This window comes from Lathamus discolor, chromosome 9, assembly GCF_037157495.1.
Source record: "Lathamus discolor isolate bLatDis1 chromosome 9, bLatDis1.hap1, whole genome shotgun sequence".
Taxonomy (NCBI): Eukaryota; Metazoa; Chordata; class Aves; order Psittaciformes; family Psittacidae; genus Lathamus; species Lathamus discolor.
This window is the reverse complement of record NC_088892.1, coordinates 5,689,264-5,708,876: the sequence shown is the minus strand read 5'-3', so window position 1 is coordinate 5,708,876 and position 19,613 is coordinate 5,689,264. Positions and strand designations below refer to the sequence as shown.

At 41.5% G+C, this 19,613-nt stretch overlaps 1 protein-coding gene across 3 annotated transcripts in view; it reads right to left on the bottom strand.

Annotated features, from left to right (window-relative positions):
• Positions 1-19,613, bottom strand: part of COL4A5 (collagen type IV alpha 5 chain) — a 78,361-nt gene that overhangs the window by 20,185 nt on the left and 38,563 nt on the right. For all 3 annotated transcript variants that reach the window (XR_010614979.1, XR_010614978.1, XM_065690000.1), the window contains exons 13-34: positions 19,462-19,554; positions 17,261-17,314; positions 17,096-17,152; positions 14,840-14,884; positions 14,691-14,744; positions 14,471-14,512; positions 13,881-14,013; positions 13,392-13,565; positions 12,721-12,804; positions 11,638-11,730; positions 11,010-11,080; positions 10,600-10,791; positions 10,023-10,191; positions 9,282-9,374; positions 9,092-9,196; positions 8,402-8,499; positions 7,992-8,142; positions 7,225-7,338; positions 3,691-3,858; positions 2,709-2,798; positions 1,758-1,907; positions 390-488 (exon numbers count right to left, since the gene is read on the bottom strand). Coding sequence is in view for 1 of the 3 variants with exons in the window: in XM_065690000.1 (XP_065546072.1) it covers positions 390-488; positions 1,758-1,907; positions 2,709-2,798; positions 3,691-3,858; positions 7,225-7,338; positions 7,992-8,142; positions 8,402-8,499; positions 9,092-9,196; positions 9,282-9,374; positions 10,023-10,191; positions 10,600-10,791; positions 11,010-11,080; positions 11,638-11,730; positions 12,721-12,804; positions 13,392-13,565; positions 13,881-14,013; positions 14,471-14,512; positions 14,691-14,744; positions 14,840-14,884; positions 17,096-17,152; positions 17,261-17,314; positions 19,462-19,554 (2,329 nt within the window). In the remaining 2 variants the exon portion in view is untranslated. The remainder of the gene's footprint in view (positions 1-389; positions 489-1,757; positions 1,908-2,708; positions 2,799-3,690; positions 3,859-7,224; positions 7,339-7,991; positions 8,143-8,401; positions 8,500-9,091; positions 9,197-9,281; positions 9,375-10,022; positions 10,192-10,599; positions 10,792-11,009; positions 11,081-11,637; positions 11,731-12,720; positions 12,805-13,391; positions 13,566-13,880; positions 14,014-14,470; positions 14,513-14,690; positions 14,745-14,839; positions 14,885-17,095; positions 17,153-17,260; positions 17,315-19,461; positions 19,555-19,613) is intronic.

Sequence of the window (19,613 nt, the reverse complement as noted above, 5' to 3'; positions counted from 1 at the left end):
CCTTGCAGTACATTCACTTGGCCATTTGCAAAGTATGAGTATAATGACTAACAATATAAGAAATAAACAAGAGAGACAGACAAGTCGTATTGGCAGATCCTGCAGTCATGTTGGGTGCTCAAGCAGCAAGCACTTTTCCATTCATCCTAACAGCATTCCTAATCTTCAGTGGGATCAGCTTAAAACTGCTCTTGGGTCTTTCAGAAGCAAAGAGCTCAAAGGATGCTGCTTGGATGATGCACTTAAATGTCCCAAAAGTATACTGCGGATTGAAGTGTAAATCCCTAGGCTTTGCTTAGATACACGGATTAACATCCCAATCCCATGTGATAAAAACACATGCAAATGTTTACACATCAAACTGTCCATCTGAGGCCCTGTTTACTCACCTGGCAATCCTGGCACACCCGGAGGGCCACTAAGTCCTGGTGGGCCTGGGTCACCCGGGAGACCCTGATAACCTTTCTGTCCTGATAAACCAGGAATACCTCAAAGGACAAAGATACATTTTATTATTATTACTATTACTGTATGTTTTCTTTTGCTTTAAGAGATCATCCTTTAAGAAATGCAGCTATAGGTGAATAAAAAAACAAATAGGGATTTTTCTTCAGTAAATATAATTACCCCTAGTTTGGCAAAGAAAAGTGTCAAGGAATACATAATATTGCTTCTGGAAAGTTTAAAATTACTACAGAACAGGAACAACATAAGTAAGTAGAGGAAAAAGTAACTTTATGACTAATGCAAAGATACTTCATTCAGAAGCAACTGTTTCTGGGTAAGCACACCCCATGCTAAACTCTATATTCATCCAGATTATTTGCATGCATTTAATGCCATTGCCACACAATTAGCACTTTGGAACTGATATAAAAAGTAATGCATGTATTTTAGCAGAGTTTGACATACTCTGTGTGGTTATTATCCCAGACAATAACTTTGTGCTGCTCTGCTAGTAGGGTTAAATCTACCTGTATAGAACTTACTTAAGGGGAGGGGAAGAAGGGAAGTGTTCTAGTACCCAACATAGGCTCCCCAGAAATGAATACAAAAGATAAATTAGCACAATAAGGGCTGGGCCAACATTAGAGAAAGGCATTCTCTGCTCTCTAGGGTAGAATATTTTTACTCTTCTCAAGACTAAATTAGAGGTCAAAGGAGACATCAGAACCCTTGATGAGGGATGAGAAGGAAGCCAGCAAGTGAGGGAGAAGCAGACTGGAGTGAACCGAGGGAACCTTCCAGGCTGCCAGCTTCCCAAGTAGAAACACACAGAAAGATGACATTTAGCTCAGGGGAGGGTAAGATTACAGATACCCAAAGGTAGAATCTGGACGTGATGGATGAGCAGATGACCTGTGCAATTCCATCTTACAAGGCAAAAGCCCAAGGGACTTTGAGACAGCAGGAATGCAGCTGGCACAGCAGCCATGACAATGGTCTCATCATGCTTAGGAATAGCACCTAGAAGACCGAGTTGCAATCCTGCTGAAAGCACCTTCGTGCTATTACAGTATTGCTATATGCCAAATAAAAGTAACAGTTGATGAGCAAGACATTGCAAACTAACGCACAGAGTAACTTGGTCATAGAACCATTGAAAAAAAGCACCCAAAATAAGAACCTTAAGTCACCTCTATATTCTGAATCTAAGTTTTCTGTAAGAAAGAATGAACTGTAATGGATTCAGTTACAGGTCACTGTTATGTGTAGAGGCAAACCGCCTCCCCAGACCCACATGCAAAGTTCTGTACCTGGAACACCTGGCTCGCCTTTTTCTCCTTTTGCTCCTAGCTGTTTTGGATCAACTTTTCCAGGTGGACCTGGCAGGCCTGCTTCACCTTTGATGCCTTTCTGTCCTACTGGTCCAGGAGGCCCTGGCGGACCAGGTAATCCATTATTGCCTACAGTAGGTACAGACAACAAAAGGGAAAAAATACAGTCCTTGAGGTAGGCTACTACATTTGTAATGGTTTTTCTGATGTTGGGAGTTCAGGACTTATGAATGCAGTTGGAATTCACTTAATGATCAGTCAGTTTATTCAAGGGTTGCCAGAGCATCTTAAGCCTTGGAACAAAGCCGAGTGAGTGGACTGCATGGGGTTGCCTGTATCTGGCCAGTCCAGCTCAGAAGAAGCAGTTGTCTGTATGACCCACACCAAGAGAGCTCCCAAGAGCTCCACCACACTGTACCACCAGCACAGAGGAGTCGCAACAGCAGTAGCAGCTTTGGATTCACTTGCCTCCTTGTTCTGGGCAGTGAGGGGCTTTTATTTCTACCAAACTCTTTCAAAATGAATCTCAACAAGCAAGTTGGGAAAACGCAGACTGAACAGTTCCTCTGTGATACTTACAGAGCTCATTCTGGAGGACTCCATAATCCAAAGCTACTGATTTTCTTCTTTCTATTGCTTAAAGCAGACTTTACAACAGGCTTCAGAAATATTGCCCTACTTTAATGCCATCAGTGCAAAGGCAATGTTTTAAATTACCTAACGTTTCATGACATCAATTAAAAAAAGAGTGACAATGCTATGGCTTAGAACTGCAAAGCAATTCTGAGTATCAGCACTGGCAAAAGAAGATAATCTAGGCAGATCCCAGCAATGAAGATCTAGATGTTAGTATTAGAAAGCCCCTTTCCACACAGGACATGGAAAACAGCAGTCTGCATTCTCTTCAGGGGCACATAAAACAAGCATTACCTTTCAACCCAGGCAGGCCATTTCTTCCAGGAGTTCCTGGAGGCCCTGGAGGACCAGGGGCTCCCATGACGCCCATCTCCCCTTTGGCACCTAAATGCATTGAATCACCATTGTCATTCGGAACAAAAACTCAACACCTATCAGTACTTAACTTTTAGTTCCCTGCATCTCTAGGGTATTTATTAACCAGCACATGATATAAAGCCTGTTTTAAGGGAATTGCAAGCACTCAGTTCTTGTATAGATCTAAGTTGGATAAAATGACGCTTGAAAACTGTGGGGTATTTTCCACAGTTAAGTCCTGGGAAGAAAATTTGCAGTGTGCTGTTCTTTATGGCAGGAAGCGTATTCCTACCACCGGTAAGTTGAGTTCCCTGCTTTGAAACCTCACTACTTGTTTGAAAGCAAACTTGAATTTATTGAAAGCCAGAAAGACAATCAGGTGTGCACTGCTTGCAGTCTTTTGTATTGCCCCCTCTATCCATAGACAAAGATTCGCAAAATTCACTTTTGGTATTTCTCTTCCAGAGGGTGAAACAAGACTATCTTAACAGTCTAACACACAGAGTAAAGGAGCTAGTATTTAAAACTGTGTTGAATCCAATTGTTAGTACTTGCAATCACTTCATTTAAACAAATTCTATTTCCAAACTGTAGCAGTGACTAGGAAAAAAATTCACACTATAGATTAGGAAAGTGTCACAGTGACGATGATCAAAGTCATGGTTGACAATTATGAAACAAAATAACATAGAAAACATTTGAAGCAAGTTACAGGGAGGAGTGGAGAGATTACAAAGATTTTAATGCAACAAATTCCGCGACATTTATTTTTTAAGTATGAGATGTTAACAGCTACCTGTATTCAACTTTAAATGGGTAGGATAAACACCAAAGCTCATTAAGCTGGCATGGCAGAGCATAAAGAGCATCCACCTGTAACTACAGTTTGGTGTTTGTCCATAGGTAAACGTGAACTTACCTGGAAATCCAGGTATTCCATCCCGGCCAGGTGGTCCAGGTGAACCCTGAGGCCCTGGGAGACCAGGGGGTCCTGGATATCCTGGGGTTCCTCGGTCACCTGGAGGACCAGGAACGTCGAAGCCTGGAGGACCTGGATCCCCTTTCTCCCCTGGAACGCCCTGCAACCCTAGACAGTGGTGTTAAGACACAACCTTTTAGCACAAGGTAAGGCAAAGCTGAGATCTGTGTGCATCTCTGGACATAGTATGGTAGGAATAGCTAAATTTTATCTGGGGTCCTTTCCTAACGCTGATGAAACCCCTGCAATTCTTCTAAAGCCATTTAATTTTTAATGCTTGCAGGTATTAAAAGGCCATGTTCTGAAAAAAAGGTATTCCTAAAATTTTACCAAGATACAGCAAACGCAATTAAAAAAATTACAAAAGCAAAACAACAACTCACTTTGTCAACCTGTTAAGTCTGATTAATAAACCAAAAAGCCAAGGTCGATTAGGCTGGTTTGTATTTTATCGCTCAGTATTGAGATTCTTACAATTATATTTCCATCAATGATTCCATTTTATTACATTCTAAGTTAACGTCAGCTGTGTATTTTTGAAGGATGGCAAAATCTGCGTTGCATTACATTGCCGTGAATGAAAAACATAAACTGTCAAAATATGCTTAAGATTGTTCAACGCTAACGATACTGAGCTTGAGGCATCGCTGCAGCAAGCAGACAGCTTGTTTCCCTCCAGTGCATTGTACCAGTGAAGACGCTCATTCTGGAAATGTAGCTGACAAAAAAGGATTATTCTTAAATCTGAAGTTAAGAAAAGGCTTTGGTAAAGAGACCACAGTACCTGGGGAACCTGGGGTTCAAAAGCCAACGAGTTAGAGCTCATCAGGAAGTTGAGACAGGTAGCAGTAAGGAGTTGTAACAGTCGTTAAGTTAGGAAACAAAATAAAGCACATACAGTTAGAACAAAGAAAAAAAATCTACACTAAAGTCACTGAAAACAGACCTAAGCACAAAGAACAACACTAGTGCAGTCAAGAGAAACCAGGCTGCAAGGAAAGCTGGAGGTCTTTGTCAAAGTGCAGCCACCATTGTATGCAGAAACAAGAAACTCAGTGAGATATTTCATGGTATATTTAAAAAATAGAATTATCTTCCCCCTCTCCTTGTCCAGTATTCTTGAACCGGGAACAAGCTTTTTCTGAAGTGTTCCTTACAAAAAACGGAATTCTAATTGAATTTCTGGTTCTCAAAAAGGCAACCATATCATAATTAGAGCAGTACAGACAACACAAGCAGTTCTGAAGTCATTTGTTGCTTAAAAAAAAAGAAGAACGTTGAGTTACTGCAAACTATTTGAAGAAATGGTGGTGCGGAGAAAGGAAATTCTGAGCAGGGAAACCCTTCCAAGAATTTTCCACAAAATCTGAAGAACAGTCCCAGATACTCCACATTGCGCAAAGGATCAGAATCAAAACAGGCTAGTAAAACGAACAAGGAATGGAAGATGGGAATGTAGGCATTCTGCACAAACCAGAAACAGCAGTGCCAAGGGAAGTAACATGGACTTCTCAAGCAGGACCTTTAGTGATGCACTAGATTCCAGAGCCGCTATGCTGTTAGTAGCCACAATGATTAGTCAGTACAGACAAGAGCAGTGAAAACACAAGCACTTCCAATCAACTCTAGTAATAGTTGTGCATTTGTCAGGATTGGTATTTTGGGATAAATCAGCAATCACATGAAATCAAATTCTTACTAAAACCAGAAAAGCTGTTACACGAAGACAAAAGAACATGCATTGGATGAAACATTCAAACCCATATCAGTGCAACCCACCCCTTCACCCCAAACACACACTGATGTAGCCTTCTGTTTCAGCTCAGCCTTAAGTGCAGCCATAGGTTCAGGACTGTACAGTGACACAGTAAACCAGGCAGAGGACCCACCTGCTTGCTTAGAGAACTCCTGTGCACCTTGTCCAGACCCTTCTGTCCTTAGCTCTTAATACCAGACACATTCAAGGCTTGCTGGTGCAGTGAATGCACCTTCCTTTCCCTCACTGGGAAACTTGTGAAAAAATATGCTTTAACATGACCCACACTTTATGTATGCGAGTAGAATTCAAACTCCATGGCCTACTTACCCTAGTGCTTGCCTACCTGCATGTTAAGCACTTTGGTGAATCTCAGCTCACAGTTCATAAAGAACTGAATCTGATCAACCAATCTGTGACCCATGGCCTTACAGTTGGCCGTGAATCTTTCTGCATGCATTGTGATTGTGAACAATGCCAATCCTGGTGCTGGCATACAAACACATTCAAAACGTATGGCTCACAAACATGCAGCATAAACAGTCATACAGGAATGGTGGGAACCCGATGGGGTTTGAAGTGTTCAGCAGCAGGCATGCTAAGTCCACAGAGAATGTTCCTACTGTGGTGACTGCCACAAGTCTGTAACATCAGGAGTTGGTGCACAGCAAGCCCATTCACTGAATGTGGGGGAAAAGGAATTTCCCTGAGCAAACCTTGTGAATAGAACGATGTGCATGCACGTACATGTATCCTTTGTGCACAGAGATGGAACAAGTTGCCTTCATCAGTCACCCGGTATTTTAGACAAGAGACAGACAAGCTCCCTTCAGAGACATACTCTAATTCTCACTACCCTTAGATTCTACTTTGTCAATCTACTTTAAACTTACCAGGACTCATAGAACTTGTTGGTTTTGAAGAAAAAAGTGTGTGAGGGAATCAGGAACCCCAGAACTTAGAGTTTTCTGTAAGAGCTCTTTTCCAGATGTCCTTATGGCAACATGGCTTATGTGCTTATGTGTACAACTCTTTCTGACAGGCTTTTGTTAAAGCAGTATCATGTCACTGCCCGGAGAACATTTTCTGCTCTACAAAACAATGAACCAGCTAGTTTGGAATACTCATGTTTTCTTGCTTTCCACACTAAGTTAAATTGTGGTTCAGCTTCCATTTGGGGAAAAAAAAACCCAGGTATCTAGCCACTTCAGGAAAACCCGAACTCCTTCCTTCATTTTGCAGTTACCATACAAGCAGAGGGAGGACAAGTAGCCTTGTACAGCAGACTGCACAGCACAGGCAGCTGAAGACGGCTTTCCCTCTCTTCTGTAACCGCAAAACCCCTTCAGTGACATTGTGCTCCCTTCCGTCTTGTCCTCAAGAGTACTGCAATAAACTCCTTCACAGAGTCGCTGTCTGTGCACAACACTTTCTAGAGTTTCTGCCAAGGCTTCAAGTCTTCCCAAAGTGGGCTTTTTCATCCTTAAAACCTCTCCAAGTTGTGCAAATGCCAGGCCTGAATGTAATTCCATTTCTGATTTCAGTAAAAAAACAGATGTACCAGGTTATGCCCACTTGACTGGCAAACCAGCCAAGCTGATAGATGTGAAGTCTCTTACATTTCCTTGCCTATCTGTTCAGTGGGACCTTCAGTGTCCTGTGTACCTGCTTGGTGTACGACAGAAATAACATAAGGGTACAATTCAAGTGAGTTTTACCTGGGGGACCAACAGGACCTGGAGGTCCTGGAGATCCAGGTGGACCTTGACCACCAATGCCAGGGATGCCTGGTGGGCCTGGGAGTCCTGGTGGTCCACTTGGTCCAGGGTCACCTAAAAGAATACTCCTTTTTAGTTAAATAGTGAACTCAGTCCAGAAATGCTTGCTTGCAGAAGTAGAGTGCCTGCATATTGTACTTGAAATCTCATCCTTGCATGCAAACAAATATGGATCTGACACAGGAAAAACACACTTCAGATGCTATATCTGAAAGCCAGTGATTTGTCCTCACTCTGTGTGGAATGCATGCAGTTTACATGTCAAGGCTACACAGAGACATGTTATTGCATCGTAACCCCCATCAAACCCAACAGATGCTCTCTAGCAAACCAGGCATGCTCCACAGTTAAATACAGACAAGTATCAACAACAGGAACTCATGAACTGCTAACCCTCTGCATGTAGAAGCACAGCACATCTAAATGACAATTATTCTACTGAAAAGGTGTTACCCCCACACTAACATGGTCTGTTCTTCAGAATACAGACTTTCAAATACTGACCCACAGGTTCATATTTATTCCCTTGCTTGCTTGCCTTTTGAGAACACAAGCTTCATTTACACAGGTATGTCTGACTTGGTGTTGGACCCTGTAGTAATTGCTCTAAGGTCAGCACTGCTGGTATTTGACTGCCATAGGACCCCCAGCACATGTATGTTTTTTAAACTTCAGCAGGGAACAGGAAAGGGGAGAGTTCTCCATACCTTTGGGCCCTGGAGTTCCATCAAAACCTGCCCGTCCTGGGAGACCAGGGTTTCCTGGGAAGCCAGGATCACCTTTAGGTCCTTGAACTCCTTTTGTGCCTGGTAGCCCTGGGGGTCCAGGTGGTCCTGGGAGTCCAAATCCACGATCCCCCTGTAACAAAAAGAAATCTTTTAAAAAGGGGTTTTCTAAGTTTAGCCTCTCCTATAAACATCAAAAGCAAAGCAAAAATGCCCATCATTTTAGAGTTCTATTTCTTTTTTACTACCCTCACTCAAACCTCAAGTAGAGAATGTGACTTCCCCACCATGAGAACCTGACAAGAGGTGAAATCCTCCCCCCACCAGCTTCCTACTGACACAGAAGAACCTCTAAGAAAACGAAGTTTTATATGAAACAAGCAAACACAAACCTTCTGTCCTGGGAAACCAGGTGGTCCAGGAGGTCCATCTAGACCAGGGCGACCTGGAGCTCCTGGAGCTCCGGGGGGGCCAGGAGTCCCTGGGAAACCTAGGTATGACATGGAGGTTATGGCAGCAGAGGAGAGGACATCAGAGAGCATTAGAACAACTCTTCCAGAAATGCTTAGGGCCCATGAAAAGCAGTAGCTGAAAAGAGGCTCTGCTCAAGCATATTTGAGGGGTATGTTTGGCTGAAACAACTTTTGGGCATACAGTCTTTGAAACAGAGGATCTCTGGGACTCCTCGCAGAGGGGAGCGCTCTCCATGCTGTGTACCCTAACAGGAATTACAAGCAGTTCACATCAGAACCATTAACATCTTGAGACAGCATCTGGAGATCATTTATCAACCCAAGCTCAGACATTCATCATATACCAAAGTTTTATCCATTTTCTTTTGCGTCCTTGGTTTACTGAAAAGTGTAAATGTGAAGGAGCAGTACAGTGAACAGAGGAGTAAGAGCTCAGCAGGATTTTTCCTCCTATTTCTAAAACTATTATAAGGATGTATAAATCAAAGACAAACATTTTTTTTAAGGATTCTAAAACCAGAAATCAACTCACTACGAAAAAGTGAAGAGACACATCCCTGTGTTCCCTCTTCCAGCCAGTGCAGTACAGCAACATGAGTGTAAACATACCTTTTGGGCCTGGTGGACCTGGAAGGCCAATGCCAGGAATACCTGGCTCTCCTTTTGCGCCTGGGATGCCTGATAAGCCACGCTGACCTGGCTGACCAGGATCTCCTGTTAAAGAAGAAAATCAACATAGTTATCAAGAATCACAATAAAAAGCTCTTTGAACTCCCTGGATATCTAGGTGTTGCTTTACCTGGAAGACCTGGGTCACCACTTCTTCCTGGAGGACCAGGGGGGCCAGGTACTCCTGGTTCTGTAATAGTCTGACCAGGGTCACCTTTTGGACCTAACACCAAAAAGAAGCAATATGTATCACTCAGGAGAAGTTTCTTGTCTGTTTTATTTTGAGCAGAAAAAGATGTTAGATACGTCCTAAGCTGACAAAGAACCAACACCAGCAATGCTTTACCCAACAGGCTATCCACCCCTGAGCCCCATATGGAACTTACAGGCTTAGAAGCACTATTTAATGTTAAGACAGTTTTCTTGAAATGTTATTTCTTCTAGTTTGCTCCTAGGTACTGTCATGTGAGTAGTATTCTCCATAGCTGACACCAGCACAACTTGATCAGGATCTGAGTAGTTGACGAGTAACAAAAGCAAACTCGTTCAGAGCAAACCTTTGTTTTAGAAATCTATTGTAGTTGCAGTATTATTAAGCATAAGCCAGATGGCAGTTACAATGCATTTTCACTGTAGTCAATCAAGAAGGAGAAGCACAAGGATGACTCATATGCCTATAGTAATATAGCACAAATTTTGCTTGCTTCATGATTCTGTGATGACCCTCAGTAAGGAAGCTTATAAATACAAGATCTTACAACACCTTTGGTAAAAGCTTAAAAGCAGCACTATGTTCTGAGAACTATCTGGAGCAAAAGGACAAAATTTGATTTTACAGAGTTTGTTCAACAGCTCAGAGAGACCAACTCACCAGGAACCCCAGGAGGCCCTGGACGGCCTGATACACCTTGGATGCCCTTTTCACCAGGTAAACCTTGTGGACCAAACCCAGGAGGGCCAGGAAGTCCTTTGTCTCCAGGTAGACCTGGTAATCCTGGATCACCTGGAATACCCATTTCTCCTTTGAATGCAACACTGCCCTGTAAAATGAAGACCAGGGTGGGAAAGAGGAACATGCGTTTGACCAGCAAAGGAGTAAAGTGTTTCACTGCTTCTGTTTTGAAACTGGCAGTTTCCATCCTTCTAGCTCTCAAGATCACTAGCTGCCTACATCTTACTAACATAGCAGGGATAAGGTCTAAACCCAGGTACTTAATTCTTCATGCCACATAGGTGAAATGCAGACAACAGTAGAAGAGACCATCTGACACTATTTGAGAGAAGTCTCAGCTTATTTTTAGAGGCACTAACAGATTCAGGGAGTACATCTGTACATCATCACTCTGTGTTCATCACATTTGCCAGTCCTCTCATCTACACTATGTCAAATGCGTCCAGGACTTCCCAACACATCTGTCCAACCAGAAACAGCATTAAATTGAACTCACAGGTTCTCCTTTAGGGCCAGGTAAACCTGGCAGTCCATCTCGTCCAGGAGTGCCATCTATGCCAGGAAGACCTGGAGGTCCTGGGAAGCCAGGTTCTCCTTTGTCACCTTTCATTCTTGGAGACGTCAGGACATCCCCTGGGTCTCCTTTAGGACCAGGTCTCCCAGGAGCACCTGGGGACCCTGGGAATCCCTAATGGAGAAGCAGAAAAAAAAAAGGAGAAAAGAAAAATAAGAATTTTAGTTTTTCCAGTTTTTCTTTCACTCTTTTTCTGAGTTTGGCACAAGAATTATGCATTCAAGCTAGTTATGGACAAAAAAAGAGTTATTACACACAAATTCATATCTACTGTGCACAGATCTACCAAACATGGAAGAGGAGGGAGACCAGAACACAACACCACCACTTACTGGTGGCCCTACAAGGCCAGTTAATCCAGGAAGCCCCTTTTCACCTTTTGGTCCAGGAAAACCAGGAGAACCTAAGTAGAGCACAAAAACACAAAAGATAAAATTGTAGAGGCTGTAAATATCAAGCATGCTGTTTGCATAAGATAACAGCTAAGTTGTTCTAAAACCAGGCAAGGTTTAATCTGCTTTTTGGGGGGAGCTTGATGTTATTTGAGAACCAAATTTGCAACTCTAAGTTAAATCAGTAATGTCAAAAAATGTCACACTTGTAAAAAGCTCCAGCTCCTCTATCATCTCAGGAATAGCAAGTAGAAGTTAATTTCTCTCTTTCAGCTAAATCTATAGCAGACCTTAAACTTTTGATACACAAAATGTTTGCAAGTCTGTCTTTGATCAGAGAATTTATTTTGGAAGACTGGATTTTCAGAAAAGAAGTGACTGTTTTACATGTAACCAACCATCTCTTCCTTACACTCCCCAACTGTGCAAAACAGGACAAGCACCACCTATATACTGGAGCTGCCAACTGTGCATCTGAATTTGTATACATCACATTATATACAGATACTCAGATACAAAGTGACTTTACGGAATATATTAAGCAAAATAGTGAAGACTATAGCTTTACCTGGACTACCTGGAGGTCCTGGTGGTCCTCTCTCCCCAGGAGGCCCAGTTATTCCAGTTCCTATGCAATTGAAGCATGTGTCTCCTTGATCACCTGAAAAGATTTGCACAGAAAAAGCACACTTGAGAAACAAATCTCAGAAAACATCTAAACCACATATTAAAATCCAACTTTAATTAAACTCTGAGTGCAAAATAAATACTGGGAATGTATAGGCTAATAGGCTAAACTTATTTCATAAAAAAAAAAAGAGGGGGGGAAAGAATGGTTTCAAGAAGCTGAGGAATTTGCTTCACATACAGACTTTTCTGACACTTGCCAATGTAGTACTCAAGCGCTTCATTAGGTTAATTAATTAACCCTTACAATTTCTATGAGAAAAAAGGCTTCTGCTTGAAAGGAGTACAAAATAAAATGAGATGCCCAAAGTCATGTAGGATGTCCATGGTTGAGCTAGGAAAAAATTCGCACTTACCCATATCAGCATCCTCATTGCAAGGTTGTCTTTTTGGAAATAAGGATACATATTAAAGATACCTTTATTTTGCTTATCAAATGAACACACACACATTGTAGACTGACCAACTCAAATCAGGAATCTTGCATTTATAATATCAATGTTGCTTTCCATAAAAAAATCATAGAATCATAGAACAGTTAGGGTTGGAAAGGACCTTAAGATCATCCAGTTCCAACCCCCACGCCACGGGCAGATATCAAATTTATTTATGAAATAAGTATAAAACTTTTCCACATAGTCGGAAACTGCTGTTACAAAGCACTTAGTTGCTCTGTAATTGGGAGGTACTCATAAATCTGAACTTCCATTTTACTTTAATCATGATCCATGCTAGGCCCTAGCACTGGTTGTAGCCTCATTCACTTGGAGATTTCTGTGTCTTAACACTAGGGTGAGGGACTATCCTACACTCTCCAAACACCACATTTCTTACTCAGAAGCAAAAAATATTTGCACTGAACGCTACTGGCAAGAGATACTGTTTATCCTTATTTAATGCAGGCTTTACATTGTTTAACAAGCTTTAACAAAGAGAAGAAACAAGATAGACATGGACACTGCACCTTTTTGGCCTCGCTCCCCTGTAAAGCCTTGTTGTCCTGGAATTCCTGGAGGACCTGGTGGCCCCTGCTCACATATCCCTTCACCTAAGGAGAATCAGGAGAGGTTTAATGATCAATTTGTTACAGATTGACAGCAGCACTGAACACATGTATTCAGTACAAAATTGCACTTCCTAGTATTTGTGTGAATATTCTAATACACCCACACAATCACAGGCCAAACACTTTGGCAATTCAGACAGAGGACTGCTAATGAAAACCCACCAACGTAATCCAAACTCAAAAGGAAACAATCATCAGTTCCCCTTTACAACCTCAACTGCCTCCCACTGCTTCCCACAGCCTACACACTTCCATCTGTACACTACATTCTGCTGTTCAGCCTCGTGTCATGAAAGCATGTGCATGAAGTATCACCAGTGAGGGGACTTAAGTTGCCAAAGACATCTAGACACTACTTTCCTCCCTGAACCATGTTACCCCCTCTCCACTACAGTTTTCATATTCCATCTCCCATTCCCCACTTCCCTTATACCAAAAAGGAGCTTCATCCGAAGTTTTTTGTGGTCTACAAATGAGAATATTTACGAAATGAAACTGAAATTCTGTGAAAAATCATTCTTTTGACTCTCCAGTCTCTTTTACTTGTTATCTATGTGGTCATCACTTACCAGTAGGAATAGATGGTGCGGGTGGCCCTGGGGGACCTGGTGGTCCTGGAGGTCCTCGTGGTCCATCAAGTCCTGGCTGCCCAGGAATAGAAATACCAGGTAAACCTGGATCTCCCTTCTGTCCTCTCTCACCAGGTAAGCCAGGTGGGCCAGGAGGTCCAACAGTAGTGATCCCTAAGACAAAAAGAACACAGGCAAGCGATATGGGATAAATTACCCCTAAGACCATTAGGTTAGTATCTGTTTTGACAGCCTTGATGATTAGCATCCTCTGCTTACCACGGCAGTGGCAATCAGTGGTCAGAATTTCTCATAACGTCATTACCCCATAAGTTTAGGACCACCCTTCAAGCTCATAAGTAGCTCTAAATAGTTCTGCCATCAGTTTCTGCTCAGGCCATGTATCCAAAGGAGTGTGAAAAGACTGTGAAACTAAATATACATTCATACATTTGAGCATACAACTTATTTTAATGCTTGCTCTCCTACCTGGTGAACCTGGCAAGCCAGGTGGCCCAGGCCTACCAGAGAATCCACGCTCCCCTTTGGCTCCTGGAAGTCCTGGCAATCCTTTGCTACCTTTTGGTCCCACTGCTGCATCAATGCCTGGTCTTGAAATGACCTGTAAATGTTTCATGTTTATGTGAAACAGCTTGTCATGGAAAGTGTCACTGGAATGGTAGAGATGTGAGGGAGGAAAAGTTCAACATACTTTGAACCTCATACCAATGACAGGTGCTTTTCCTGCTCCACTGAATTACCAGGTAAAATTCCAGTAAAGAGCACTTCCCAGTAGGAAGCACTTTTACTGCCAAGCCAACATGGTTATAACAGGCTTCAGTGAAGCTGACTCAATTTCTGCTGGTCTGAGGTTATCGTCTAGCCTTGTGTTTGTAACCTAGCAAATGCTAGGGCACAGAATCTATCTTGAAAGAAGGAAACAATCATTTCTATTAGTGAATATATGAAATCTTTGCTGGTTCTATTACTGTTATACCCAGAGACAGGACCCACAGTCACCCTGACGAAACATCACTGTCAACCAAATGCAAGAAGAAAAGAAATGATCAGCAACTTACAATTCCAGGAGGACCAGGGGGACCAATGTCACCTTTTTCACCCTACCAAAGGAATTAAGAGCATTATTTATACTGTGCATTAGTACAAAAGAAAGTTATTGCAAGGATTCGTCAACACTATAATGGCATAGGCAATGCAATTACTACTCGGCCAGAGCTGAACCCAGTCATGACAGATTTTCAAGCTACTGCAGCAATAATGACAAGAAACCTGGCATACCTTTTCACCGTCTCTTCCTGGAGCACCATTTATTCCAGGCCCACCAGGTAAGCCCTTCAAGAAAATAAAAAGATAATCACACTCAGATCTTCTCCATATCAGAAGAAAAGCTTATAAGGAGTCAGATTAGAAATGTAAGAGTTACTCACATCCCTACCAGGCTGACCAGGTTCTCCATCTTTGCCAGGCTTTCCCTTCAAAGACATAAACATTCATTGAAATAAAATGCTTCAGGGGTTAAGAATTCTTATGGAAACTGTGTTACTTATTTCCATTTTTCAGTAAGCCAGACTTTCTCTAGAATGCAGTCCTTGTGACAAACACAGCAAAGACATCGATCAAATAAAATCAATGGAGTTATTTAAACTGTGATTTTCGTTTTGAAAACCAGAACACAAAAAGACAGCAAGTTTCAAGGAAATGTTGTGTGAGTACAGCACAAAATGAGCTTCAGTTAACTATTGCTGATTCATTGTGTTAACTCCCTTTATTTTAACAATAGAGAAAGTCTTTATTTGGAAAACAGATCCTAACTCCCTAAACACCAGAACATTACATTTAATTATGAAATTGGTATAATGTGACCACTGAAATAAAATACAAGCATTTATGTGCTTGAATTTTAACTCTCCTTTAAACCAAATGCAATTTTCTAAAGAATAGTATCAACAAAAATATAAAGTGCAATTCTGCTCAAAGAATTGACTTCTAAACCCCATACATTCTTGCTGAAGTGCTTCCAAAACCCACATATTCAACGACAGATCTCTCATTGCTGTGACAAAACTACTGCAAGCTTCACTTTATTCCAGACCATTCACAGGGCAATAGAACTCTATCCTGTTACAGAAGCTCTATGTAAGGGGGACACCTGCTGGAACATGACAAGAATAGGTGACCAAATTTCACCACAGTACCAAGATCAGCTCTCAGTCACTGGGAAGTTGATAGTAAGACCTAACAGCAGATCCTGTGTATTAGAGTATAACGTGATTTGTGAATTCTTTTTATTTAGTGATGAGTTTGCATTCTCAAACACGAAGTTTTAAGATCTCCTGTGAGTTTGCAGAACTGTTAGATTACATATTCTAGTATCTTTATATGTGAAATGGGTTTGACTTCCAGCAGAATCATACGGAGCCCAAAAAGGCAGCTTTAAAGTAATGTAATAGCAAAGCTGCACTTGAAGTATGCAACATGCCCAAATTCAGAGTAATAAAATCAAACAAAAATGTTGGTAAACAAGCTTTTGGGGAATGGCACCTGCTATATCCCCCTCAGGACCTTTATCCTTTCAGATCTCTGCAAATTTATGTAGTTCCCATTTCCTTTCGCAGAGAGGAGAAACTTGGAAAATGCAATTCAAACCCACTCAAAATACAATGAGAATTTGGGCTTTGTCAATCTGCCTCATTTGTTATGTTCCTTAGTGAAGGCAAATCAAAGCCCTCCTCTAAATCTCAGCAACTAGGAGTATTTTATCTGGATTATCAAACGTTTGTTTCCATTGTATTTATTTCCTATGTTAATAGGAAACCCAACTACTAATATGTTTCTAAACAGTGTTTATACACTGTCCAATTAACCTGAGACAGACTTGTGTCTTGGTTTTCGCAGGGGCCCATTACACTGATAAAACTATGGCTTCAGTAGCTGTGAAAGTGAAAATACAGAATGCTTTGAGCTGGTAGCAGCTTGCCTTTTCTTTGCTGATCCAGTCATGTCATTTTCATCCTATTTCTTAGCACTTCTATGATCTTCCTTAGTTTTTCTGAGCTCTGATATCCAAGTAAATTTCAGTTCCAGGATGGATTTGAATCTAGACAGGAACAAAGTGACCCATGCTACCCATAGATGCAGCAGCTTTCCTGACTATCCCCTCCCCAGATAGCACATAAACTGAAGTAGTTTCTTGGGGAGTGACAAATGGACTTTTGGTCTTAATGCAGTGTTCAGAGACTTGGTTTTCTGACTCACCTCACAAGTAAACCCACTGAGGATGAGTTTACATAGACCAGCTTAAATACATACCAATCTCGTGCTGCTTGACAACCCAGTACATAGCAAACTGAAAGGAAACCCTTTCTACAAGGAAACAAAACCCTGCTGCCTCAGTCAAGCAGTCCAACAACTTTGAAGGTTTCCACATGCAACATAATTTAGATTATTTTCTCCTGCCCTCAAAACTAAGACCTACGAGCAGATAATTCTATCAGAAAGTACTGAGAGATCCATAGCTGGAAGCACTTTCATGAACCAGATGCATCATCCACTACTTTGCCAGGTTATGGAAAAAAAAGTCTCTTACCCAGAGGCTGATGGCCCCACCTGAATTCAACATTTGCTTAATTCTCAAAGACAACACTGATTGGAAAGATAAATGTTTGGTTAAACAGATTACTTACTCTTTTGCCTGGTTCTCCTTGCTCACCTTTTTCACCTTTTACGCCACCGGGAAGACCCTGGACACACAAAGGTCATCTTAAACTGAGCCCACAAGCCAGTGCAGAATGAATTTACAGTTCTGATACAGATGCAACAAAAAAAAGAACTAAAAGAGGACTACTCACAGGAGGGCCTTGTGGCCCAGGAAGTCCTGGTGGGCCTGGATCACCTGGAATACCCTGTCAAGTATGGCAAAGAAAAAAAGGATTAAAACCTCCATCACTCCATAGTAGCTCAGTCTTTCTTTACTTTCCAAGTACTATGGACAGTAAAAGATCATATTTATTCTTTTTTTTGTGTGGAACTTCAAGAGCATCTATAAATATTATTAACTGCACATCCTGTTTATTTAGATGATTCACTCTACTAAGATACAACTGCCTCCTGCGTGCACTGCAGCAGCTGGTTTGGTGGCCTGCAGCTGTTATATACGACAATAGAAAGAAGGAAAAGAAAAAGCCCCAATCCAGGAAAGAAAGTAGAACAAATAAATGCCAGATCCTGCTGAAATTACAGGAGCAACAGTCATTACTAATCAGTGGTAACTGCTGAAGTTGTGAGACCATCAGGATCGGCAGTGTGCTTGTCTGAAAAGTGTTAAGAAGTTACGGGGTCTGGTTTGTCTTGTTACACCTTTGTGCAAGTTCTTAAATCTCTTCACCGTTAACCTAAAGAAAAGCTGCAGATTGCTGAATCCACAATAGGTTTCTGCTTAGAGTTTCTGTTATTTTCTTGGAGGCCTCCCAGACTTTTACTTGATTTTCAGTCAGAGAGCACAGGTACAGGTACATGCCAGAACTTTGTGTGTATTTCACAAAATAATAAGTGTAATGCTGAAGGTTTTACTGATTGTGTACTACTGAGCACAACCTTTGTTGAAATAAAACCAAATATGTAAGCTTTGAAATCATCGTTAATGTTGGTCAAATGCAATGCACTCAGACTCAGTGTTTGTAAGTCATAGTGCTTTAAAAGGAATGTACTTAGAACGCTTTTATTTTGTACATTTATATAACTCAATCCCAGTATAATTAGTCCTTCGGAGATCCCTGATGACAGAGGCAAATTACTCTGACCCTAATAAAGTCAGATGAATTTTTGCTTCTACTATAGTGTGTCAAAATGTCACCTTTTGTTTTCTTAGAACTATAAAGACACATAATGCTGCTCTTTACCTTCTGTCCTACCATCCAGCAAAACAGAGACAAAACCAGAGGCTGAGACCTTTCTAAGATGACTGTGTATTGCAAATGTACATCAGTGGATAGCTCTAGGTAATGCCTTAGTGTTGTCTAATGTTCTTCTGAAAAGAAGAGTAACAAATAGTTTGATCAAGATGAAGGGCAGAATTATCCTAAAATAAAACATGGCTAGACAGTAGTGCCAAAGCTTTCTTCTCTGGCATGCTACTGAAGATGAAAAGGTGGAAAGGAAGAAACTGATCCAAATACAGGTGGAGGAAACCCACAGTTAAAATTCAAAACTCAGTTACTACAGTGATATTTGCAAAATAACCAATCACTCGCCACTCTTAACTCTTCTATTACTCGGGGTGGTATTTGAGAATAGCACAGAAACGTCAAAGAAAACAGGAAATCCAGGTACCCATGATCCTGCTGGTGCTGCTCAGAGTGGCTGGGACTGGCACCCAGAATCAGATGGTACTGTGAAATGTTCCCCAGTACAGAAGGAAACATAATAACTTAAAAAATGGCAACTCTCCCGATGACTTTTTGGCACTTATGGGTGAGGAAGGATCCATACAAATCAAACCAACAGTTTAAGCTTACTGTCATAATACAGCTTGATATGTATTTTTAAGAGGCCAGAAACAGGGGAAGCATTTTATTCAGACCAATACGGAAGAAAGATCTTGGGGCAATTACTAATGACAAGAAAAAAAACATAGAGAAGAAAATAAAATAGAATTAAAAAAGGAAGTGTGTTAACATTTTGACAGACTTCTTCACAATGGGTGACACAGCTGGTTCATCACTGCGAATCTGAATCCCCAGCCAGCTTTGAAAATCGCAGTCTGGGTGTTCCAATGAATGAGAGTACTTTAACTGCTTTTACTGTCACTATGAACTTCCCGTAAGAGAGTTTCTTAAGAACAGCTATTTTACTAAGGGAAGTAACTGAGGTAATGTGACTGGCACACCTTCTATTAAAGGAAAAGTACTCAAGCCTTTAAAAGTACTATTCAGTATGATAAGAAAAATAATAGAGCCTCTGCAGTAAGCAGGATGTGAGTATATATGAGCCAAAGCAACAGAGGCTGCAGCTCGATCACAGGCTCATTGCAGATGGGTAGCTTGCCACTCACCTGATCTCCTTTCTGAAACTCAATGTCATTTGGTCTCTTCTGTTCTCCAATCTGTCCTGGTGGCCCTGGAGGTCCCTGAAGACCTTGTTCACCCTAATGTGCAAGAAGATGGCAGTCTGTTACAGGCGAGATAAGCCATAATGGCATGCATA